Source organism: Heterocephalus glaber, unplaced genomic scaffold (genome assembly GCF_053883595.1).
Source record: "Heterocephalus glaber isolate CG9 unplaced genomic scaffold, H.glaber_assembly_v1.0 deba00001572, whole genome shotgun sequence".
NCBI lineage: Eukaryota > Metazoa > Chordata > Mammalia > Rodentia > Bathyergidae > Heterocephalus > Heterocephalus glaber.
Genome location: NW_028258357.1, coordinates 23,959,325 through 23,977,777, shown reverse-complemented (window position 1 = coordinate 23,977,777; position 18,453 = coordinate 23,959,325). Strand labels below are relative to the sequence as shown.

At 54.6% G+C, this 18,453-nt stretch overlaps 1 protein-coding gene across 6 annotated transcripts in view; it reads left to right on the top strand.

Annotated features, from left to right (window-relative positions):
- Positions 1–18,453, top strand: part of Large1 (LARGE xylosyl- and glucuronyltransferase 1) — a 334,576-nt gene that overhangs the window by 276,752 nt on the left and 39,371 nt on the right. For all 6 annotated transcript variants that reach the window (XM_087192775.1, XM_021258337.2, XM_087192773.1 and 3 more), the window contains 2 exons: positions 12,076–12,188; positions 14,040–14,165. In XM_087192775.1, coding sequence (XP_087048901.1) covers positions 12,076–12,188; positions 14,040–14,165 — 239 coding nt within the window. The remainder of the gene's footprint in view (positions 1–12,075; positions 12,189–14,039; positions 14,166–18,453) is intronic.

Genomic DNA, 18,453 nt, shown 5'->3' with positions numbered 1-18,453 from the left:
CATCCCTGAGCCACCGAGTCAGGCTCAGCCTAGGAGCCTGCCCAGCACCCAGTATGGACGGCTCAGCCACAGCCACACCCCAGAGACAGCACAGGAAATGCAGCCCTGGCCCTTGTCTTCTGTCAGCCCAGGGTCAGGATGGAGCGCCCAGGAAAATACCTGAGGAAGCGTTTACTTTACGTTCTTGGTCTTTTTCAACTTTACTGTCTCCTGATGAATATTTTAACTGTTCACAGCAGGGGCAGTCACAGGCTGACTCTGGCCGCTGCCCATTTTTGTATGTCCTGGAGCTGAGAATGGTTTTTACACTTTTAGATGAGAAAGGAAATATTTAGAAACATTTATTTTGCAGCACATGAAAGTTATATGAAATTCAAATTTCAGTGTCCATTAATGAAGCCCTATGGCTTTTTACGTATTTGTTTGTGGCTGCTTTTAGCTGCATGGGCAGAAGTGGAGTTGTAGCAGAGTGCTTCTGGTTTCCAAAGCCTGAAATTCATGCAGAAAGTTTGCCTGCCCGGGCTTCCAGGGAGGCAGAGCAGCGAGGTCTGGTGGGACAGAGGTGGGTCTCGCCTATGCCACACCTCTCCGCGTCTGAGGGGTGGGATAACAGCACGGCTCCCAGAGTGGTGGGGTTAAGTAAGCTGCTGTGAGCAGCACAAACCCCGCGATCTAGACCGGCCGCTGATGCTCCTGATGCTAGATGGACTCAAGCTTGAGGCCCTGAGGAAGGACAGTGGCAGGAGGCCGGGTCGGCGCGGTCTGGAAGGAGGCGTGAGGCACGGAGGGGACGGAGCCAGAGCGGGCACTGCGTCCTCGGGGCCCTGATGAGATCCATCCTCTCCTCTCTGGGGCTCTGCGTGATGGAGCGGGGCCCTCGCGCAGATCCTGCCGGGGGGCACACCGCCCATCGCTGGGCCAGTGGAGCCCTCGAAGGCGGCCGCCCCTGCCCGCACCGTCTCCCCGGGCAGCAGGACAGCTGGTGCCCAGGACTGTGCTCAAGGCTGAGTGGGGGCAGAGCCAGGCCCAACTCCTGTGGGGCCCGAGGGGGAAGGCGTCCGGTGGGGGACAGGGACGTCTGCCAGTGCAGGCCACTGTGAGCTCCGGCGGGCTTGAGAGTGGCCGGAAATCCCAGCAGGGCTGGAGCGGGAGGCAGCAGAAGGCAAAGTCCACAGAGCCCGTCTGCCTGGCAGTGGGAGCCCCTCTGTGGGGTGGTTGTGCCGGGAGGAGCACCGTGGAAAGGGCAGGAGAGGGGAGAAGGCAGGTGGAGCGGGGAACCCGCCTGGAGCGAGGCACACGGCTGGGTGTGGTGGGGAGGAGCAGTGGCCACCGGGAAGCCTGCAGGCTGCACCTGAGAAGCAGCTGGGCCACTGATCAGCACTTCAGGCCAGAGGTGCAGTGAGAAATCATAAGGCCTCGAATGCAGATCCTGCGCCTCTTTACATACCCCATTTTCCTTGGAACGACTCAGACCTATCCCTCACGCCGAGCCGTGCTCTCTGAAGTGCCTCCTGCTTCCCCCAGCACTCTGAGGTCCACACCAAGTCACTGAAGCCAAGAGAGTCTCGGCTTGGCCACTCACCAGCAGGATGAGTCCCGAAGCCCCGCCACACCTGCAGTGCCTCCCCTCTCCCACGTCCCTGCTTCCCCGTTTGTAAAATAAGCCCAGGCATCCCAGCTGTTGGCCTTAAAATTGGCAGGACTCACAGAAACAGCGAGGAGGAAGCGTTGGCGTCCCATCTGGAAACAGATGTGAGTCCGGGCTCATTGGTGGGGCTGGAGCGGCAGGGATGCCAGCTGCCCAGCGAGGAGCAGGCGCAGAGCATCTCCAGGCCGGCAGGTGCAACTCTGTCTTCCGCGGGTCGGTTGGGTCTGATCAGGTCGGGCAGCACAGCCTGGTGACTTCAGCCACAGCGATGCAGTTCTCACCATTCCAGGGCTGGGAAGCTGAGGCCGAGACGTCGACTCGTTTGGGGTCTTGGCTCCCAGAGGAAACCTTCTCCCCTGCCTCTGCGCGGTCTCTGTCCCCACCTCTTACAGGGACCCAGTCAAACTGGATCAGGACCCACCCCAAAGACCTTATTCAACTGGGTCACCGCTTCAAATACCACAGCAAGGCAGAGGGGAGAGACAGTCGGAACACAAGACAGGGACAGGCGGGGACGTCTCTCCTTCCTGTGTCCCCCAGACTGGTGCACCCCCACAGGGAGCCCAGGTGACTCCCGAGGGGCCAAGTCCCAGGATCACAGAGGGCCAGGAGGGGGCTGCCCAAGCACATGTGGAGGCGGCCTTGCACTCCACCCACCGGGTGGCGCTCTCGAGTCTGACCTGCTCTGAGCCGGGGCCCAGATGCAAGGGAAAGGGCACTAGCCGAGCACTCCCATCCCCGCTCATCTGTCCATGCCTGACCCTGCAGAAGACGCCTGTCCCCTCAGCAGCCTGCTCTTTGTGCCCCGGTCAGGATCACCCAGCCGTCCACCATTCTCGCCCCCTTGGTGGACAAAGGAAACCTTATCTGCACAAGCAGGTGTCTGGCCAGGCCAGGAGAGAGGCCTGCTCAGCATGTAGCCCAGATCTGACTGCTTTGCAGAGAGCTGCAGTCATTCCCAGCTGGCGGAAGGCCCTGGGGCTCCAACGCCCACTCCCTGCTGGGGCTCCTCCGGGTGGGGTCTGGTGGAGGCTGCAGCCTCTGTCCCTGGCCTCCCCAGCGTCTGTACTCCTTCTGAGCAGTGGCAGTTGAAGTCCGATGTCTCGGTGTTTACCTGGTGTTCCCTGGTGTTCCTGGAAAACGAGAGGCTAGCGAGTCTTCAATAGCTAACTCCTCACCCACCGCGGCCGAGCATGTCCAGGATGCCTGCTTGCTGTCAACTTCTGCTCTCTGACAGACCAGCTGCGAGACGCACAAGGCCTGTGCAGAGCTCAGTCTCCTGCTGGATTTTCTGGGTGGAAGGAGAGAGCCGTTGAGCACTCTGCCTGGGTTTCCGTCATCCTTTTGCTCTGCAGTGGGCAGAATAACTGTAATCTAGTGATCATCTGAAACCTGTCCAGATATGAAAGAGTACGAAATGAGTGGCCCACAACCACAGTCCAATCCATAAAGTGCTTTTCCTCCACTTTTATTTGCAAGGCCCTCTTAGGTTAAAAGGAGCCGCTCACAGAATCTGCTCAGGTCTGCAGGCTGACCAGAGACTATGCCTTGGGTTTGGCCAGTGAGTTGAAAAGAACTGAGAAAAACCGGGATGAGTTTAAAGAGATTGCTGGGGGAAGTGGAGGCTTGGAGGAAAAAGGGCCCAGAGAGGGAGGTCTTTGACCTTTTTTATTTGGTTTTGTTTTACTTTGAGCCTTTCTGAGCCTCAGGTGCTCTGGAAACAGAAATGGAGATGGAATGGGACCTGGATCTGATAGCTTAGTCTAGCTTGCTGTTCTGTGATTCCAAAGAAAAACAGCAGAATGTGCAGCCTTCTCCTCTTCCCCGGGAGAGCACCTGTGGGATGAGTCTCTGTCGGCCTCACAGCTCCGGAGCCCAGAGGCATCGGCTCCAGGCAGCTTTCACCGTGGTCAAGGAACTAGGAGAAGGACTCCTGGGGACCAGTAAGGGAGAGGCACACAGCTCAACACAAAAATGAGCAGGACACTTGAACAGGCACAGGTGAAGAGTACCGAGCTTCCCTGGTCATCTAAAAGAGCACATTAAAATCCAGAGTCCAGTCGCAGACCACAAGGTCCAAACCTTTGCCCAAAAGTCTAAAATGGAAAGCAGTGTGGTTATGAGTGGGAATCCAGAAGCGGGGGAAGTCTCACCCAAAACTAGTGGGAATAATAGGAAGAGCTGCTTTGCAACATGTGCTCAAGCTGATCGCATGCACAGCCCTCCCCGTGTGGACCCAGCAAGCACAGCACGACACCAGAGGACACACCAAGGATGTTGCCATGGCTCAAACCGGAAACGGCCCAGAGGCTGCAGTCTACTATGATACGGTGTGATGGATAGACAGAGTAAGAAGCCGCCCTGCTCTAGTTATCATCCAGCATTAACATGAGCAGGCAGTGACTGTGTGATAATATGGACAGATTTCACAAAGATAGCACTGAGCCCAAAGACCAACCATGAAAGGGCCCTGCCGTTGGATTCAGCTTATGGAACGCTCAGAAGTGCGTGAATCAGTGTTATAAGCAGGGGCAGTGACAGGACGGTGGGCAGGTGTGACTGGGGGTGGTGCTGGGCCCTCAGTGATGTTTCCTTTCTTGGTCCAGGTTTTAGTGATGATGGTGAATGCGCTTCATGAAAATTCACCAAGCTATACACTTTGTTCTTAAATAAGGAGCTTGCAAATCAAAGAAATCAAGCAAAGTACTCTGCAAACCTTTACTAAAATGAGTTTGCCGCCACCCAGCGTTCTCAGCCCTGTCGCAGCCTTGGCTGCTTGAGTTGACCCTGGTGAGATGAAGAGGTTGGAGTCACCTGAGTGTCCCCCGAAAGGACCGCTCCCCAGGATGGAGCCCTGGCCGCGTCCTCCTGGTGACGCCACTCTGCCTGCGGAGGAGGAGGAGATGCCTGGCTCCTCTTAGCTCCGGGGCAGTTGTACCTTCATCCTGCTCCCAGTGCCTGGTGGGTAAGAGCTGATCGGCCAGCACTGACCGGGCACTGGGCACTGGGGGAAGGACTTTGGCCTTCTGAGGGGTGCAGTGGTCCTTTCCTGTCATTCCCCCACACCTTAAGGACCCCAGAAGCCATTTCAGAGTTTCAGGTGGAAGGGTTCCCACTTCCTCTGTCTCACTCTGGTAAAAGAGCTTTCAGGAAAGAAAAATTTCAAAAGCAAGACTGGAGCCCTTTAATTTACATGATCAAAGTGAGTCCTGAGCACCCTCGGCAGGGGAGCTTAAACGAAGTGGTTTTTAATAAACTTGCCTTCTTACTGGGTCATGCATGAAAGGAGAACGCCAGTGCTTCAAAGTGGAAGGGAGGACGGGGCGACTGCGAGGGGCATTTTCCCAAGCACGGCCGGGAGGAGCCGGCCCACGGAGCAGAGCGCCCGGCAGCGCCCACTCTGGCTTCTTGGGTCCAGACCAGCAAAGCTGCAGGAGCCCTAGGACTGAGGAGCCCAGCCGGGGAAGCCGAGGAAAAAGAGGTAGAGCTGGGACGGACTCAGGAAGGGAACCCCCATCCTGCAGATTTCAGGACGGGCGAAGAGCTGAGCACGTGGAGACTCAGCCTGCACACCAAGCCTACCGCTGCATCACCCCGCAGGATGCCTCGCAGGAAACGCTAGGAGGAAGGGTCGTCCAGAGCCTGCTTGCAGGAGTCGGGCAGCTTTGGGTCTCAGCCTCTCCCCTGGAATCAAGGATGTACCCCACAGAGCCAGCCTCGAAGCACACCAGGAAGCTGCAAAGAAGGAAAGGAGGGAGAGGGCCTAGCAGCAGAACCCCTCGGGCTGTGCTCCTAAAGGAGCCGCAGGCATTCCCCTCCCCACTCCCCGAGTGAGTCTACAAGTCCTGGGCAGAGGAGGCGGCACGGAGAAGAGGTGCCGTGTGCGCACCGGGAGATCTGGCACCAGTGCCGAGCCCGGTACTGCTTCAGAGCTTCCTGGCCCGCAGCAGCTGCCCGGGGTCACCCTCGGTCACCCTTGGTGCTGCCGTCCTCAGGGAGGCCTGGCCTTCCTGCCCTTGCTCAGCCGCACACTCCAGGCTGTGGGAGTCTGGGCGCGGCCTGCCAGCGTGACCTCTGCTCCTCCAGCCTCCGACTAATCAGCTGGGTCGGCACACTAGGTGTGGGTGCGCTCACAGACGCACACAAAGTGCGGTTGAATGACCACAAACGAAAAAGTGAGTTGCCTTTGCCACTTCCTGGCCATGCGCAAGCCATCGTTCTTGGCCTGTAAATGGGATAATTCACCTGTCCGCAGGTTTGTCCCATGCATGGGTGGTCACAGAATAAACTCCCTGGTCACAAGTACCTGGCTCTTGCTTGATGGACATTAGCTACCATCCTCGTTGCCACCATGTTTAATTTATTCTCCCTTTTGTAGTTCCACTGACAAAACTTAACATCTTGATCATACCGAAAAGAGTCAAAAGTGCCTCCTCCCTCTCCCAGCCTGTGCAGACAGCCCCGCCCCGCTGGCTGCGGTCCATGCTGCTGAGCTGCCTGCGCTTCGGACTGGGAGGGGAGCTCTGTCCTCTGATCCGCAGATGAAACAGGCTGCCCGGGACAGATGTTCAGGGAGAAGGCTTTGATTCTGAATTACCATTCCCTTATTTATTTGGTGGTGGTCCCTGTGCTCCCGGAATCACAGCTGTGTAGCTGAACCTGCTCGTCCTGCGTGTCCCAGCCCAGTCCTCCGAGAGGTCCTGTCACACTGCCGACGCTCTGAGCAGTGACAGACACGGACCCGGGCACATCATGCAGCAGCAGGAGCTCTGGGCACCACCTTCCTCTGCCAGCCAAGCAGGGTGCCAATCTGACCTGGGGCATACACGGCAAAGCCAAATCTGGGCTGCTCCAGCTTGAACACGTCCAACTTCAGCTGGATCCGTTTTTGTTATTTTGAGCAGAGCTCACTTAAAGGCCTTGTCCCTTCTTTGTGTGACACATCATTTATTTTAATTGTGGCGGGCATTATGCAAGTTCAGTCTGTGGTATCAGGCACCTCAACAAGGAGATGTATAGTTCCACTTCATATTTCAAAGCCCCTGTATAGCCATTTATTAGGGTATCTGCCCGGCACATGGGGGTTGGAGTTTGGAGACAGGAAGTGGCAGCTCTCTTGGCACCTGAGTCCACACCCGACAGACACCTCAGGAGGAGGCAATTTCTCCCCCAAGCTTCTGTCAGTGGGATTCTGTGTCCCAGCTCAAGCCACTGCTTAAGGGCATAACTGATGCACCTAACTTTTGATGCGGTGGATTTTCTCGCCTCTATTATTGTTTCTTCTGCTCCCTGGGGTTGTGTCTCCTAGCTGCCCTTGCAGTCCCCTTGGGCCCTCCCAGTCATGCTGACCCAGATATTGAAGAGCCCCGTGCATTCCACACTCGAGAGGGGGAAGCAGAGAGCTTCTAAATGACCTGTGACCTCGGGCAGCTTGTGGCCTGCTGGGCCTGGACGTGAGGTATCAGCTGCTGTCCCCCAGCTCAGCATTAGGCACTGTTCCTGTGATCCCAGGCTCTTTTGAAGACATGCCTTTCTAGTCCCCTGAGCCTTCCTGAGCTGATCCAGATCCCACCTGTGTGACAGAGGGAACTCAGGCCCCGAATCATGGCTTTCAGGCATTGCCAGTCCGCAGTTATTTCTTCGCATTGGGCTTCCCCTTGAGGCTGCCCTCTCCTCTGTTCCCAGGAGCCCTTCTGCTGTCTCAGTCTCGGGTGTGAGGATATTTATTGTATAAGCAACCTGTAGCTAACTGCGGATTTATGGGCACAGTGTTTTCCCCATGTTAGAGGTCGATGCTGCCTCTCTTGAATCTTCTTTACTGGGGACAGAGAGGAAAGAGAATCCTTACCTTTCGAGGCCTGTTGGGCCAGCGCAGTGGGAAACATGAGCCACCGAGAGACTCTCACCAGCCCGCCTGGCAAATCCACTCTGCAGCCTCAGGCCCATCTGGCTTGACCCTCACCGTCCTGTCTCTGTCCTCGATGATCCTGTCCATCCTTTGGTTTGGGTGAACACTGTGTCCTGCAGAGCTCTTCCTTCTGCTGTCCTCCATCTGAGCCATCCCTGTGCCCCCTCCATACCTCTTCTTCCGCCTCCCGTGGATCGCAGTGCTCTGCATCTTCTCACTTCCCAGCTTCGCTTCTTTGCCCCCTGAGACCCAAGACTGTGTCTGGCTACTGCCAAGCCCTGGTGAACCCGATGAATAAAGCCATGGGGGACACTCACCCAGGAACGGGGACCCAGGGTTGAAGGCAAGCAGGTCCCCTGTGGCTGAATGGTCGGGCCCAGGGCAGCGAGCAGAGGGGACAGAGTCCTGGCTTTGAGCTCTGCCAGGAGGAGTAACCCCAGAAGGGAAGGGATTTGGTCTCCTCCTTGCTCAAAGCCCTGCTCTAGCACCCAGGTGTCCCCGAGGGGCTTCCCTGCCAGTGGCCATGCAGGTCGCCCCCTTTGCTGCAGGCCCCTGAGTAGGCCCTGGGCAGCCTGAAGCTCTGCATCAGCTCTTCTGGCCACAAGCCACCTGTGGGTCCTACCGTGTCCCCTAAGGGCAAGAAATAGAGTTGCCGGAAACTCCCATTCTTCCTCTGCTCTACCTCCCGCTCTCCCCACCCGTTCCCGCCCACCAGCTTGGTACAGGGTCCCACCACCACAGGGTCCCGCCGTAAAGCACTCTCCTGTGTGTGAGACCATCCAGCTGAGCTGCCCCACCTCCGGCCCTGGTCCATGGTGTCCCTGCAGGTCTCCCCACAGCTGTCTGCCTGCCTGAGTCCTGGCCGGGCTGACCTGGTCCCCTGACCCCCACCCAAGCTCCATTCAAGCCATGCACACCCTCACATTTGCCATCATGGGGTGGAATCATAATGGAGTAAGTGTCCCACAGACTTGTCCATCTTCCTGTCCCTGGGGAAAGGCCTGACATAGACTGACTGTTCCTCTCCCGGTAAATACATGCTGAACTGAAATCTTTAATAAATAAAGCCGATCAGATGAGCACTGGTAGGCAAGAAAAACAAGTCTCTTTCTTGTAGACTTTTTTAGCTAGCACATAGTAGATGCTCAATAAATAATGACTGAAGAAATGAATAGAAGAAGAAAAGTAAACACCAGTGCAGGTGTGCAGCCTGTGTGTCTCAGGAAGGGCCCAGCTGTAAGGGAGAAAGAAGACCGAGTCACTAGTGATGTTCCCAGGCGAGTCTTCCATCAGTGCCGCCTCTGGCAGCACGTGGAGCCACTCCCAGCATAGAGTTTGAGCCTGCGCCCGGAGGGGCCGGGATCTCAGTCAGGATGGTGATCTCTGCATAATCACAGCGGCACCAACAGAGGACACCCAGGTGTCCTTCGGCAGGGAAGCGCCAGTAAATTGGAGTCTGTCTGCAGAACGAATGAAGCCATCTCCGTGAATAAGTGAATAAGCTCCGTACTGAGATGCTAACGGGCTAAATCTTGCAGACCTAACCGGAGGAGGAGAGGGAGTCAGAGTAAGCCGCACGACAGGAAACGCGCTGAAACGCTGCAACCTGTGGGAGTCCTGAGAGCGGCCAAACCCCGGGGACGGGACGCCAGGTCTCGGGGACACAGCAGAGGGGTGGGTGGGAGGGGTCTCCTTCCTCAGCCTAGTTTCTTTCATCTCCCCCAGCATGCTTACTCGCGGGTATTTTTACCTCACTCTGCACTTCCTCTCTGTGGGCCAGCTGGAGAGGGTCCCACACGTGGTGCTGCGCCCTGGACGCTGAGTCCAGCATGTCACAGAGCTCCAGGTCCCCATGGGGTCCCCAAGAGGCCCCAGACCACCAGCCTTGCTCCACCTCCCAGTCGCCCTTAAAGTCTCCCCTTACTGTTCACAGCTCCGGAGGCCCCTCCCTTGCTGCTGCTATGTGCAGTGTGATAAAGCATGGTGGACGCATACAGTTTTGAGATTATTACGGTAAAAGACTCATTGCCATTGACTCCCCTCACTGAACACTCGCCCCATTGTCCCTGCTGCTTCCTGCAGCAGCTCTGGAGCCCTCTCTCCTGAGTGTCTTTAGCTATGCTGTCCTGGCTGCCTTGATGTCCTGAATGGGTTCAAAGCATTCACTTTCTATGGTGACTTTGACGTGGGGGAAGAGCCTGCAGCCGCACAATGGCAGATCCAGGGAGTAAGGTGCCTGAGGGCACAGCACGTGTTTTTATGGGCCTGCCTTTCAGTTGGATGGCACTCAGCAGCAGCGTTCACTGTTTTTTATCACACCTCAAAAAGATAGTCTCAAAAGAAGACCAAGAGCTGCTTCAGAGGTGACAGGAACAGTGGAGTAAGTGTGTTCAGAGCAAAGGGCAGTAGTGGCAACATGGCTTATACTGTAATAATTTTTTTAAATTTAAATATTCACCAGATTTTGACCACATCTCCTATATTGGAACATTGTTCTAACCTAATTCAAACTGGTGCTTACAATAATATTTAATGAAATTGTCATACACTGGACTAGAGTCTTTCATAACTAATCCACGGTGACTCACACCACTATATTCTCTTGCTTTGTACTTTGTGAATACTTCTGTGCTTTCTCGTTTCCTTCCTTTATGTTTGTGGTGAATTTTACTGTCTCTAAAACTGTCCCTCGTACGTGGGGAGCCATTTCAGTAGAGTGTGGGAGCTACTTTTCACAGCTCTCGAGGACCAGTTGTCTTCATTTCTTCCCAACCATGTGTTCGGTGACATCACATTGCTCGCTTGACATTACCCAAAATGGGAGTATTTGCACCGTGGAAATCGGCAAATGCTGCCCATCAAGTTGCTTGGTTTTTCCACAGAAGAGTTGGTGCTGAAACATCACCAGCTACCACAAGGGGGGGCGTCACAGCTTTCTGAGCGGTGTAGGCCACCGCGGCCCTGGCTGCAAAGTGACCGTGGTCTTTCGGGTAGAGGGAGCAGAACTGGTTTGGAGCCGGCAGGTCTGAGTTTGATTCTGGCTGCTTTGAACAGTGAAATGGACAAGCGTCTGGATGAGCCCCTCACTCGGCCACATGTAAAATGAAGATGAGGAAATCTTCTCTGAGGATTTGGGAGCCTTGAGGGAAACAGTACGGGCAAAACCCAGAAAAGCACAAGGAGCCATGCAGCGGGTGGGTCGCCCGGTTCCTCCCAGGCCACACGTGTGTTTTATTTCCAGCCAATCTGACCACCCCCGCCCCACATGGAGGACACGCCCTTCTCCAGGACACACCGCTGGTCGGCACAGAGGCTGGAGCCCACACTGGTGTCGGCTGGGGGATGCTCTCCTTCCTTCAGTCTTAGAAAACTGAACTGGGACTCAGCCAAGATCGGTTTCACCTCCTGGAGTCCCCTGGTGGCCGCACTGCTGAGCTGAGTGTCCCGGGAGGCTGGCCTGGCCCGAAGGTGGCAGTGCTGCCCACCACGGTGGCCGCGGGTCACTCCCAGCCCTGTGGGCTCCAACCTGGTCGCATGCACAGCCACCTGGTGGTGACACTGCTTCCGAGCCATCAGCTAAGCCAGACTGTACTTTGCTCTGCATATTGTAACTCGTTCTTCGGCCCGAGCAATATATTCCATTGTTTTAATATTTGTAGCAGCATGGAAAGGCTCCGGGGGGTATTTTCTTTCCCACACCTTCCTCATCCACCCAGGTCCCTCCTCATGAAAACTCACCCTGGGAGGGCAGAGGAGGAAGAAGAAGGAGGTGCTTGTCTTTAGTTTCCCGTAAACTCGGAGGGTTTGGCGCTAGTGTTAAAGGCCCAGCGGCTGCACTGCCTGCCCAGCAGCTGAGCTTCAAGTCAAGGGCCCCAGAGCCATGAAGTCCCTCTTGGAGTCAGGAACACCAAGGCAGGGCCATGGGGCTGAGCGGTAACTGCCAGGAAAGCCACGGAGCTGGAGCCGCTTTCTGTCTGCAAAGATAGGCAGCGTGTGTTGTCCAAGTGCCACGTGTGGCTACTATCACTGAGGTGTCAGAGCCCCAGGGAGAGACACGGGGGACCTGGTGCTCCTAGGAAAGGTGCCACGTCCAGGCACAGAGCTAGGGTCTCTGTCCTCATCGTCCTTGCCATCACTGCTATATAAAATAGATGTAACCCAAGCTGCCGCTCTGACCAAGTCGGCACCAGCGTCAGTGGCATTAGGTCCGGCCATCACCGCCACCCACCTCCAGCCTGGGGCTGCTCTGCCCGTCTCAGTCCTCCCGGCAGGCCCTGGGAGGCAGTCCACTTTCTCGTGGGATGAGGAGGTCGTGGAGAGCTGGCTGCATGTCCTCAGTCACCTGGCAGAGCCTGGGGCTGAGCCTGGTGTTCACCTCCGAACTTTGTGCTCTCGTGGCTGGGTTGGACATGGTGGCCAAGCCCTGTCAGTGTGCCACTGCTCCAAGGGGCCGTCACTGTGTGTGGGGCTGGCTCTCACCCTCACGGTGCCTTTGCTCCTCTGTCCCCGCTCTGCCCAGGGGTGATCCTGCTGCTGCTGGACAAGCTTCGCAAGATGAAGTGGGAGCAGATGTGGAGACTGACGGCCGAGCGGGAGCTCATGGGCATGCTGTCCACGTCCCTGGCCGACCAGGTGAGTGGCTGGGCCACGGGGCTGGCGTTTCTGAGTGCTGACAGCATGTGGTGTGCTGTCACCACAGTGGATTCTGGGATGGCCGACTTATCTAGAGAAAAGGTTCAGTGGCTCATAGCTCCGAGGTTCCAGTCCATGGTCTTTGGCCCCATTGCTTCTCATTCTGCCATGAGGCTGCCCATCATGGGGGTGCATATGGGGAAACAAAACTACTCCCCTCGTGCGTGGGGATCAAATGAGAGGAGGAGGAAGGGACCAGGGAGCCCCAGGAACCCGGCAGGAGGAGCCGGGCACCAAGGCTTTACCACACGGGCCTTTGGGAACAGTCAAGATCCAAACTATGGCAGCCCTGCTGCCTAAAAGTAGCTGGACCCGAATTACTCTTCTACCCGTTGTGCCCCTCCACGTGCGTGGACAGAGCTGCGAGTGCGTGCCAGGCAAAGATAGCCTGTGCGTTAGTCACCTCTGCTTCATTCACTTGCCTGCCCTGCACACATCACCCTGGATGCCAGGGCCCTGTTCAGAAGCAGGGTGACGGGGAATGAAGGACTTGGTCCTTGGCCCGAGAGGCACAGGTCTAGGTGCAGCAGTCCGCTGTGTGAGGAGTGGTGTGGGACAGGCCTGCCCCAGGTCCCAGAGCCGCGCAGTACGCCTCTCCCAGACAGGCTTCATCTCTGGCAATCGGAGCCCGCCGTGTCCCTAAGCCCATTGCTGAGGTCCTGCCCGGGAGCGCCTGGCTCCGGGCACCGCCTCCTGTCCAGGCAGCCTGAGAATGGGCCCCCACACTGCCAGCCTGTTAACATTCACAAAAGCAACTGCTCATTTGAGTCGCAGAGGTGGGGGCGCTGGGGGAACTTGGGACCCTCCAGACCCTCTCGGATTTTGACCTCACTGTAGTCTTGGGGCTGCCGTGAGACAGGAAGGCGGCTTCTCTGAGTGTTCTGCATTTCACCCTTTCTTTTTACCCGAAGCTGACTGTCCACGTTTTTGTCCATTCAGCTGCGTAGTTCATGGAATGCCTAGAAAGTTTTCTAATATAGAAGAAAAAAGGACGTTGCAGGGCTTTTGAGTTTTTTAAGGCATTTTTTATTCAATGTTTTCTAAGCAGCCAGAAGCTGATTTCTAAACAATGAGACGCTGTATAAGGAAGGAGTTAAAGAAAAACAGAACTCGCAGGCGCTGTCTGAAACCTGAGGGGAAGATCCTCTGCCATCCTCATATTTTAAGTGCAGCCACAGCCACCTGACGGCGTCCCCATCGCCGGCACCTGTGTGCCCATGTCCAGTGAGGACAGGCTGGTCAGCCACCTGCTGCCTCGAAGGCCCATCATTCAGCCCCCATCCCCAGCTAGTGCGTCAGGGTGGCTCGCTCAGGAGCGTGGCGCGAGCCCGGGCGAGGCCCCAGGCAAGGCCAAGGCCCGTCTCGGAGCCGGCTGCACAGCCCAGAGTGTGCCGGGCTGGCTGGAGCCCAGGAGGGGTGTGGGGAAGGGGTTGTGGCTGTCACAGCCCCTGCGAGCTGTCCTGCTCGTCGTGGAGGCCCGGGAGGGATAAGAGGGCTCCCGGATGGGGCGGGGAGAGGGGAGGAAAGGACACTGCACTTACCCTGGGCCAGTGCGCGGGAAGATGCCACGGGAGCCTGGAGGACGGGGAGCAGCAAATCGGCCCGGTGCTGGCCCGGCCTCCCTCCCATCTCTGCAGCGTGCTCACTGGGGTCTTGGAGACAGGGGCGAGAGAGGCCTGTGCCCACGTGTCAGCTGTGCTGAGCCCAAGCCCGGGGCTCACCGGACGTGCGCCCCAGGGATGGGCCAGAGCCGCAGGCTGAGCCGCGATGTCCCCTTGCCTTTGTCCCCAGGACATTTTCAATGCCGTCATCAAGCAGAACCCCTTCCTGGTGTACCAGCTCCCCTGCTTCTGGAACGTGCAGCTCTCCGACCACACCCGCTCCGAGCAGTGCTACCGAGACGTGTCGGACCTGAAGGTAGGGCGGCCCCTGGAGGCGAGGCCTTGGACGGCTGTGAGCTGTGTGTGGTGCGGAGAGAGAGCTGGGTGCGAGGAGCAGAAGGAGTGTGCTTTGCTCCTCTGCTGGCCTGTAGTTGTTTGGTGCCCCGTCTGCTTTCTGGAGAAGCCCCAGAGCAGGAGCCATCTTGGGGGTTATTCTTCCTGCCGCCTGCTGCCCAGGTCCCTTCATTTATTCAAGCAAAAGCATCTGCCAGAATTGGGTGCCGTGAATGTGGACGCAAATAACTTCTACTTCCAAGTCACAGCTTAGACGAAGAGAAGTGTGTGAGGAAGGAGGTGTGGGACGGGACAGGTGCTGCGAGAGGTGTGCCGGGCCAGCACAGGTGCCCTGTTCTCTCCCCCCACGGAAGGGCCGGTGGCCAGCTGTCCGTGCAGCGATGAGTCCGCCTCTTGGCGGTGGGGTCCTGGCAGGCGTTCTGGCTTCCCCTGGCCTAACCGAGTGTGCAGGGTCAGCTTGAGTTCGGGCAGCTCGATGTCCCCCTGGTCCCCTGGGGCTTCGGCAGGCCAGGCGGAAGCACAGGGAAAGCCTGTGTCACCATTGCTGAGCCCCCACTTCCCCAGGAGTCGCATGGTTCGCAGTTAGGGCTGGGGTCCCTGCACCCAGAGTCACAGTTCCCGAGCGACAGGAGTACAGTGAACCGGGACCTGACACCGTCCTGTCCAAGGCCGGCTGCCTTTGCCTCTGATTGTGTCAGGAGGCGGGGAGACGAGCGTCCCCAGAGAGCAGTTTCCCTAGAAATGCCCCTGCCCCGCTGGCGTGACAGCCTCAACAAGGGTTCAGCCTTGCCTCCCAAAAGTCAGTTGTTTCCAGTTGGCTTCTAGTCCATGCCCACGTGTGCCTGTGATCTTATTTATCTCATCATGATGCACATTGAATTTGCTTCTGCCTTCCATGTGTTTTATATTGTAAGCGCTCCCTGGGTCACCCACCTGGTGCTGACAAACATCATCTCCACTAGTTACACAGTAAGCTGTCTTCTAGCTGCCACGCCCTGAGCCTTCCTGTTCTTGCCTGCTCACAGATAGACTATGTCGTGAAGAATAGCGCTGTCCATGGGCACCTTCTGTCTTGCCAAAGTTTTTGCCTTCCCCAGGAGTGAAATCACAGAGCCAAAAGGAAAGAGTTTTTTCTACTACACTTGAAGTTGGTTGCAAAATAGTGCAGTGTTCAAAACAGAAGCATTCGATCGTTCTTCTTCCAGCATTAACGCAGCCCTTTGTGTGTGTCCTGTCCTTGCCAGGCATTAGGACAACACACCAGACTGACAACAATACTTCTAAAAACACTGTGGCAGAGTAGTTTGGAGGAGAGGAAAATAAAACTAGCCCTGGACAGGACACCTGAAATGCTGCATAAATACTGTTTTGCAATGTTTAAAAGCATAATCGATCTGTCCATAAAGTCAATAAAGCAGAGGCCGGAAACAGCAGCAGGCTGTGTGAATCCGAAGAGTAAGCAGCCAGAAGCTGGCTGAGGCATTTGTTTACCCTTGGGGTGGTCTGCAAACCCCCAGTGGGTGACAGGTGGTGTGGGATTAAGAGGAATGTGGGTAGCCCTTGTCGGCAGCCTCTGGCACACGTAAAATTAAAGCAGAATGCAAGAAGGGAAATGCATAAGAAAGTGGGAGAAAGAGAAAGCAAGGAAACCAAATAAACATAAATTAATTTTGGTAATGAAAGGTTTTCAACTTGAAGAGAAAATATTTCCAGTGCACGGCTGTTTTACAAGAAACATAGCTAACTCATAAGAACCTGAAAGGTTGACAGTAAAATTATGGAAAGTAGTTATCAGAAAAACATCCAGAAGAAAACTAGGATAATGATATTGGGTGTTAGTAGGGAGAGAGATGCTCACAACCTAAAAGTGAAAGCTCGACAGGAAAACGGAAGAGTTCTCCTCATCTGTGCAGCCCCTGCCGGGCATCTGTGCCCTCAGGGTATCAGAGCACTGGAGCTCCAGGGAGGGGGCAGGTCTATCAGTGGCAGTCTATCATGGTAGAATCCTGTAACCCATCCTTTTCAAATACTCAAAGGCCAAAAGTCAGAAAGTGGCAAAAATATAGAAGACTCGAACTTCACATTCTTGGTTCATTGGACAAAAAGACCTTTAACAACTGGAGGTTCTACCTCCTTCTCAAGCTCACATGTCCACTTTATAAAGACGTGGCCGTATACTAGACCCTAAGACTGATCTCAGTTCATTTTCAAAGAACCACATTTTCCCATGGTTCTTTGAGCGGAGTACAATTAAATTAGACGGCTATAGCAATAAGATAAAAGGCGTCTATTTGATTAAAATTAAGAACCACTTCTAAATTCTGCAGGGTTCTTAACAGAAGTCAACTGAAACTGAAAAACTACTTAGAGATTAAATGAAAATAAAAATAATGCATGTCAAAATGTGTGTAATGAATAAACATGCAGAGAAATTGTAACCTTAAATGTTTGCATTAAAAAGAAAAAAGGCTAAAAATTAACATGCCAAGTTTGCAACTTAGGCTGATATATACAGAGCATTAGAATAAATTCAAAGGAACTAAGAGGCAAGACATAAAGAAGAAAAGAGCAGAAAGTGACTAACAAATTACTTAGTGAAGGCAGAAGTTCTTAGAGACCAGTAAAATTGACAGAGCTGAGGCACGACTCTTCAGGGCAGAGCGGGGGCTCAGGAGACCCGCATCAGGCAGCGTGCATTCAGGTTCCCCATCACTCCCTAGGTGTTTCTGAGCTAGCAGTTCTGCGTGCTAGGTATGGAGCAAAGACCAAATCACTTGGTTCCTGGAACCTTCCACCCAGTAGATAAAGCAGCATGGTAGAAGGTAATTAAAAACTGAGAACAACATTATATCATGAAATCTGAAAACTTATTCAAAATGGACAAATTTTTAGAAATGCATAATTTACCAAAATTGTTTGAAGAAAAATATATGATGTTTAAATTATATTTCATTTATTAAATCTTCTTCCAAAAAAAACAGCACCTTAGCTAGTAAAAGAAATAAGTTCTACCAATTTTTTTTAATCAAAAGATATTTGTAAGCTTAAAGTTTCCAGAGAATGGCAAAGGAGGAATGCTTTTACCCATTCAGTGAGGCCAGGAGGTCCTTGGTACCAAAACTAGACAAGGAGAATTTCCAGAAAGACCAGTGCCACTCGTGAATATGGATGCCAAATGCAGCCATGTGGAAAATAGGTAATGCCGGTGGCCAAGTTGAGTTTCTTCCACAAAAGACAAGGGTGATTTAACATTGGAAAAATCCACAAGTGTCGCTGAGCATGTTAATAGGTTAAGGGAGGAACACCATACGATCACCAAAATAGATGTGGGAAAGTTCATCCATGTTTCAGTGTGTCGTGTGCGTTAACTACTAAAAACCCTTGCACACTTTCGCAGAGCCTGTGCTCAGGGTGTGCCAAGTGATCAGGTACAGGACAGATTGGAGCGGCAGAGGACCTTACAGCCACGGGAATCTGATGAGTGGGGAAGTGGATTGCCAGTCTTCACAGAAAGGACTTAATCTCCATAAATGATGCTGACACACCAGATTATCCAGATGGGGAAAAGGGCGAAACAAATCCCTGTCTCACCCCGTGCATGAAATGCATTCCAAGTGGATTGGAAACTTGAAAACAAGGCCAAATTAAAGATTAGTTTTTAAAATGTGGGGCAGGGGGTCTAGTCCTGAGGCCTCAGAGTGGGGAAGAGCTTATTCCTGGAGACCCTCGCGGGGCCGGCTGATGGGCAGCCAGCCAGAGTCCTGATGGAGGAGCCCCGGGTGTGCTCAGTGTGTCCGGAGGCAGGTGTGTGGGTTTGCTGCTGTGGAGCAGTGAGCACACCCCGGGCCATTCCCACACCGTCACCTTCTGCCTCACCCACACCTAGTAGAAGCCAAACTTCTTTTCAGGGACTTATCTTCATCGAGTTGTTGCAAAGCACTTCGTGTGCCTTTCTTGTAAATAACAGCTCTCTTTTTGCACGTATGTATCATTAATTCAATTAGTGTTTAATTAGATCTCCAATTACATTGGAAGCACAAATATAAAAGCACCTCTGGAAGCACAGAGCTCCGTGCGTTGGGGCAACCTCCTTCCGCGTGCTGCCAGGGCCCCTGGGCATCTGGCCCACCAGGCTCTCTGTGGAGCCCGGAGTGTGAGGGTGGGTAAGGGGAATTCACTGGGGAGCGTTTTCATGGGAGGGGCAGGGAAGACTACAGCTCTTGGAGCCCAGCGGTTCTGTGCATTTTGAT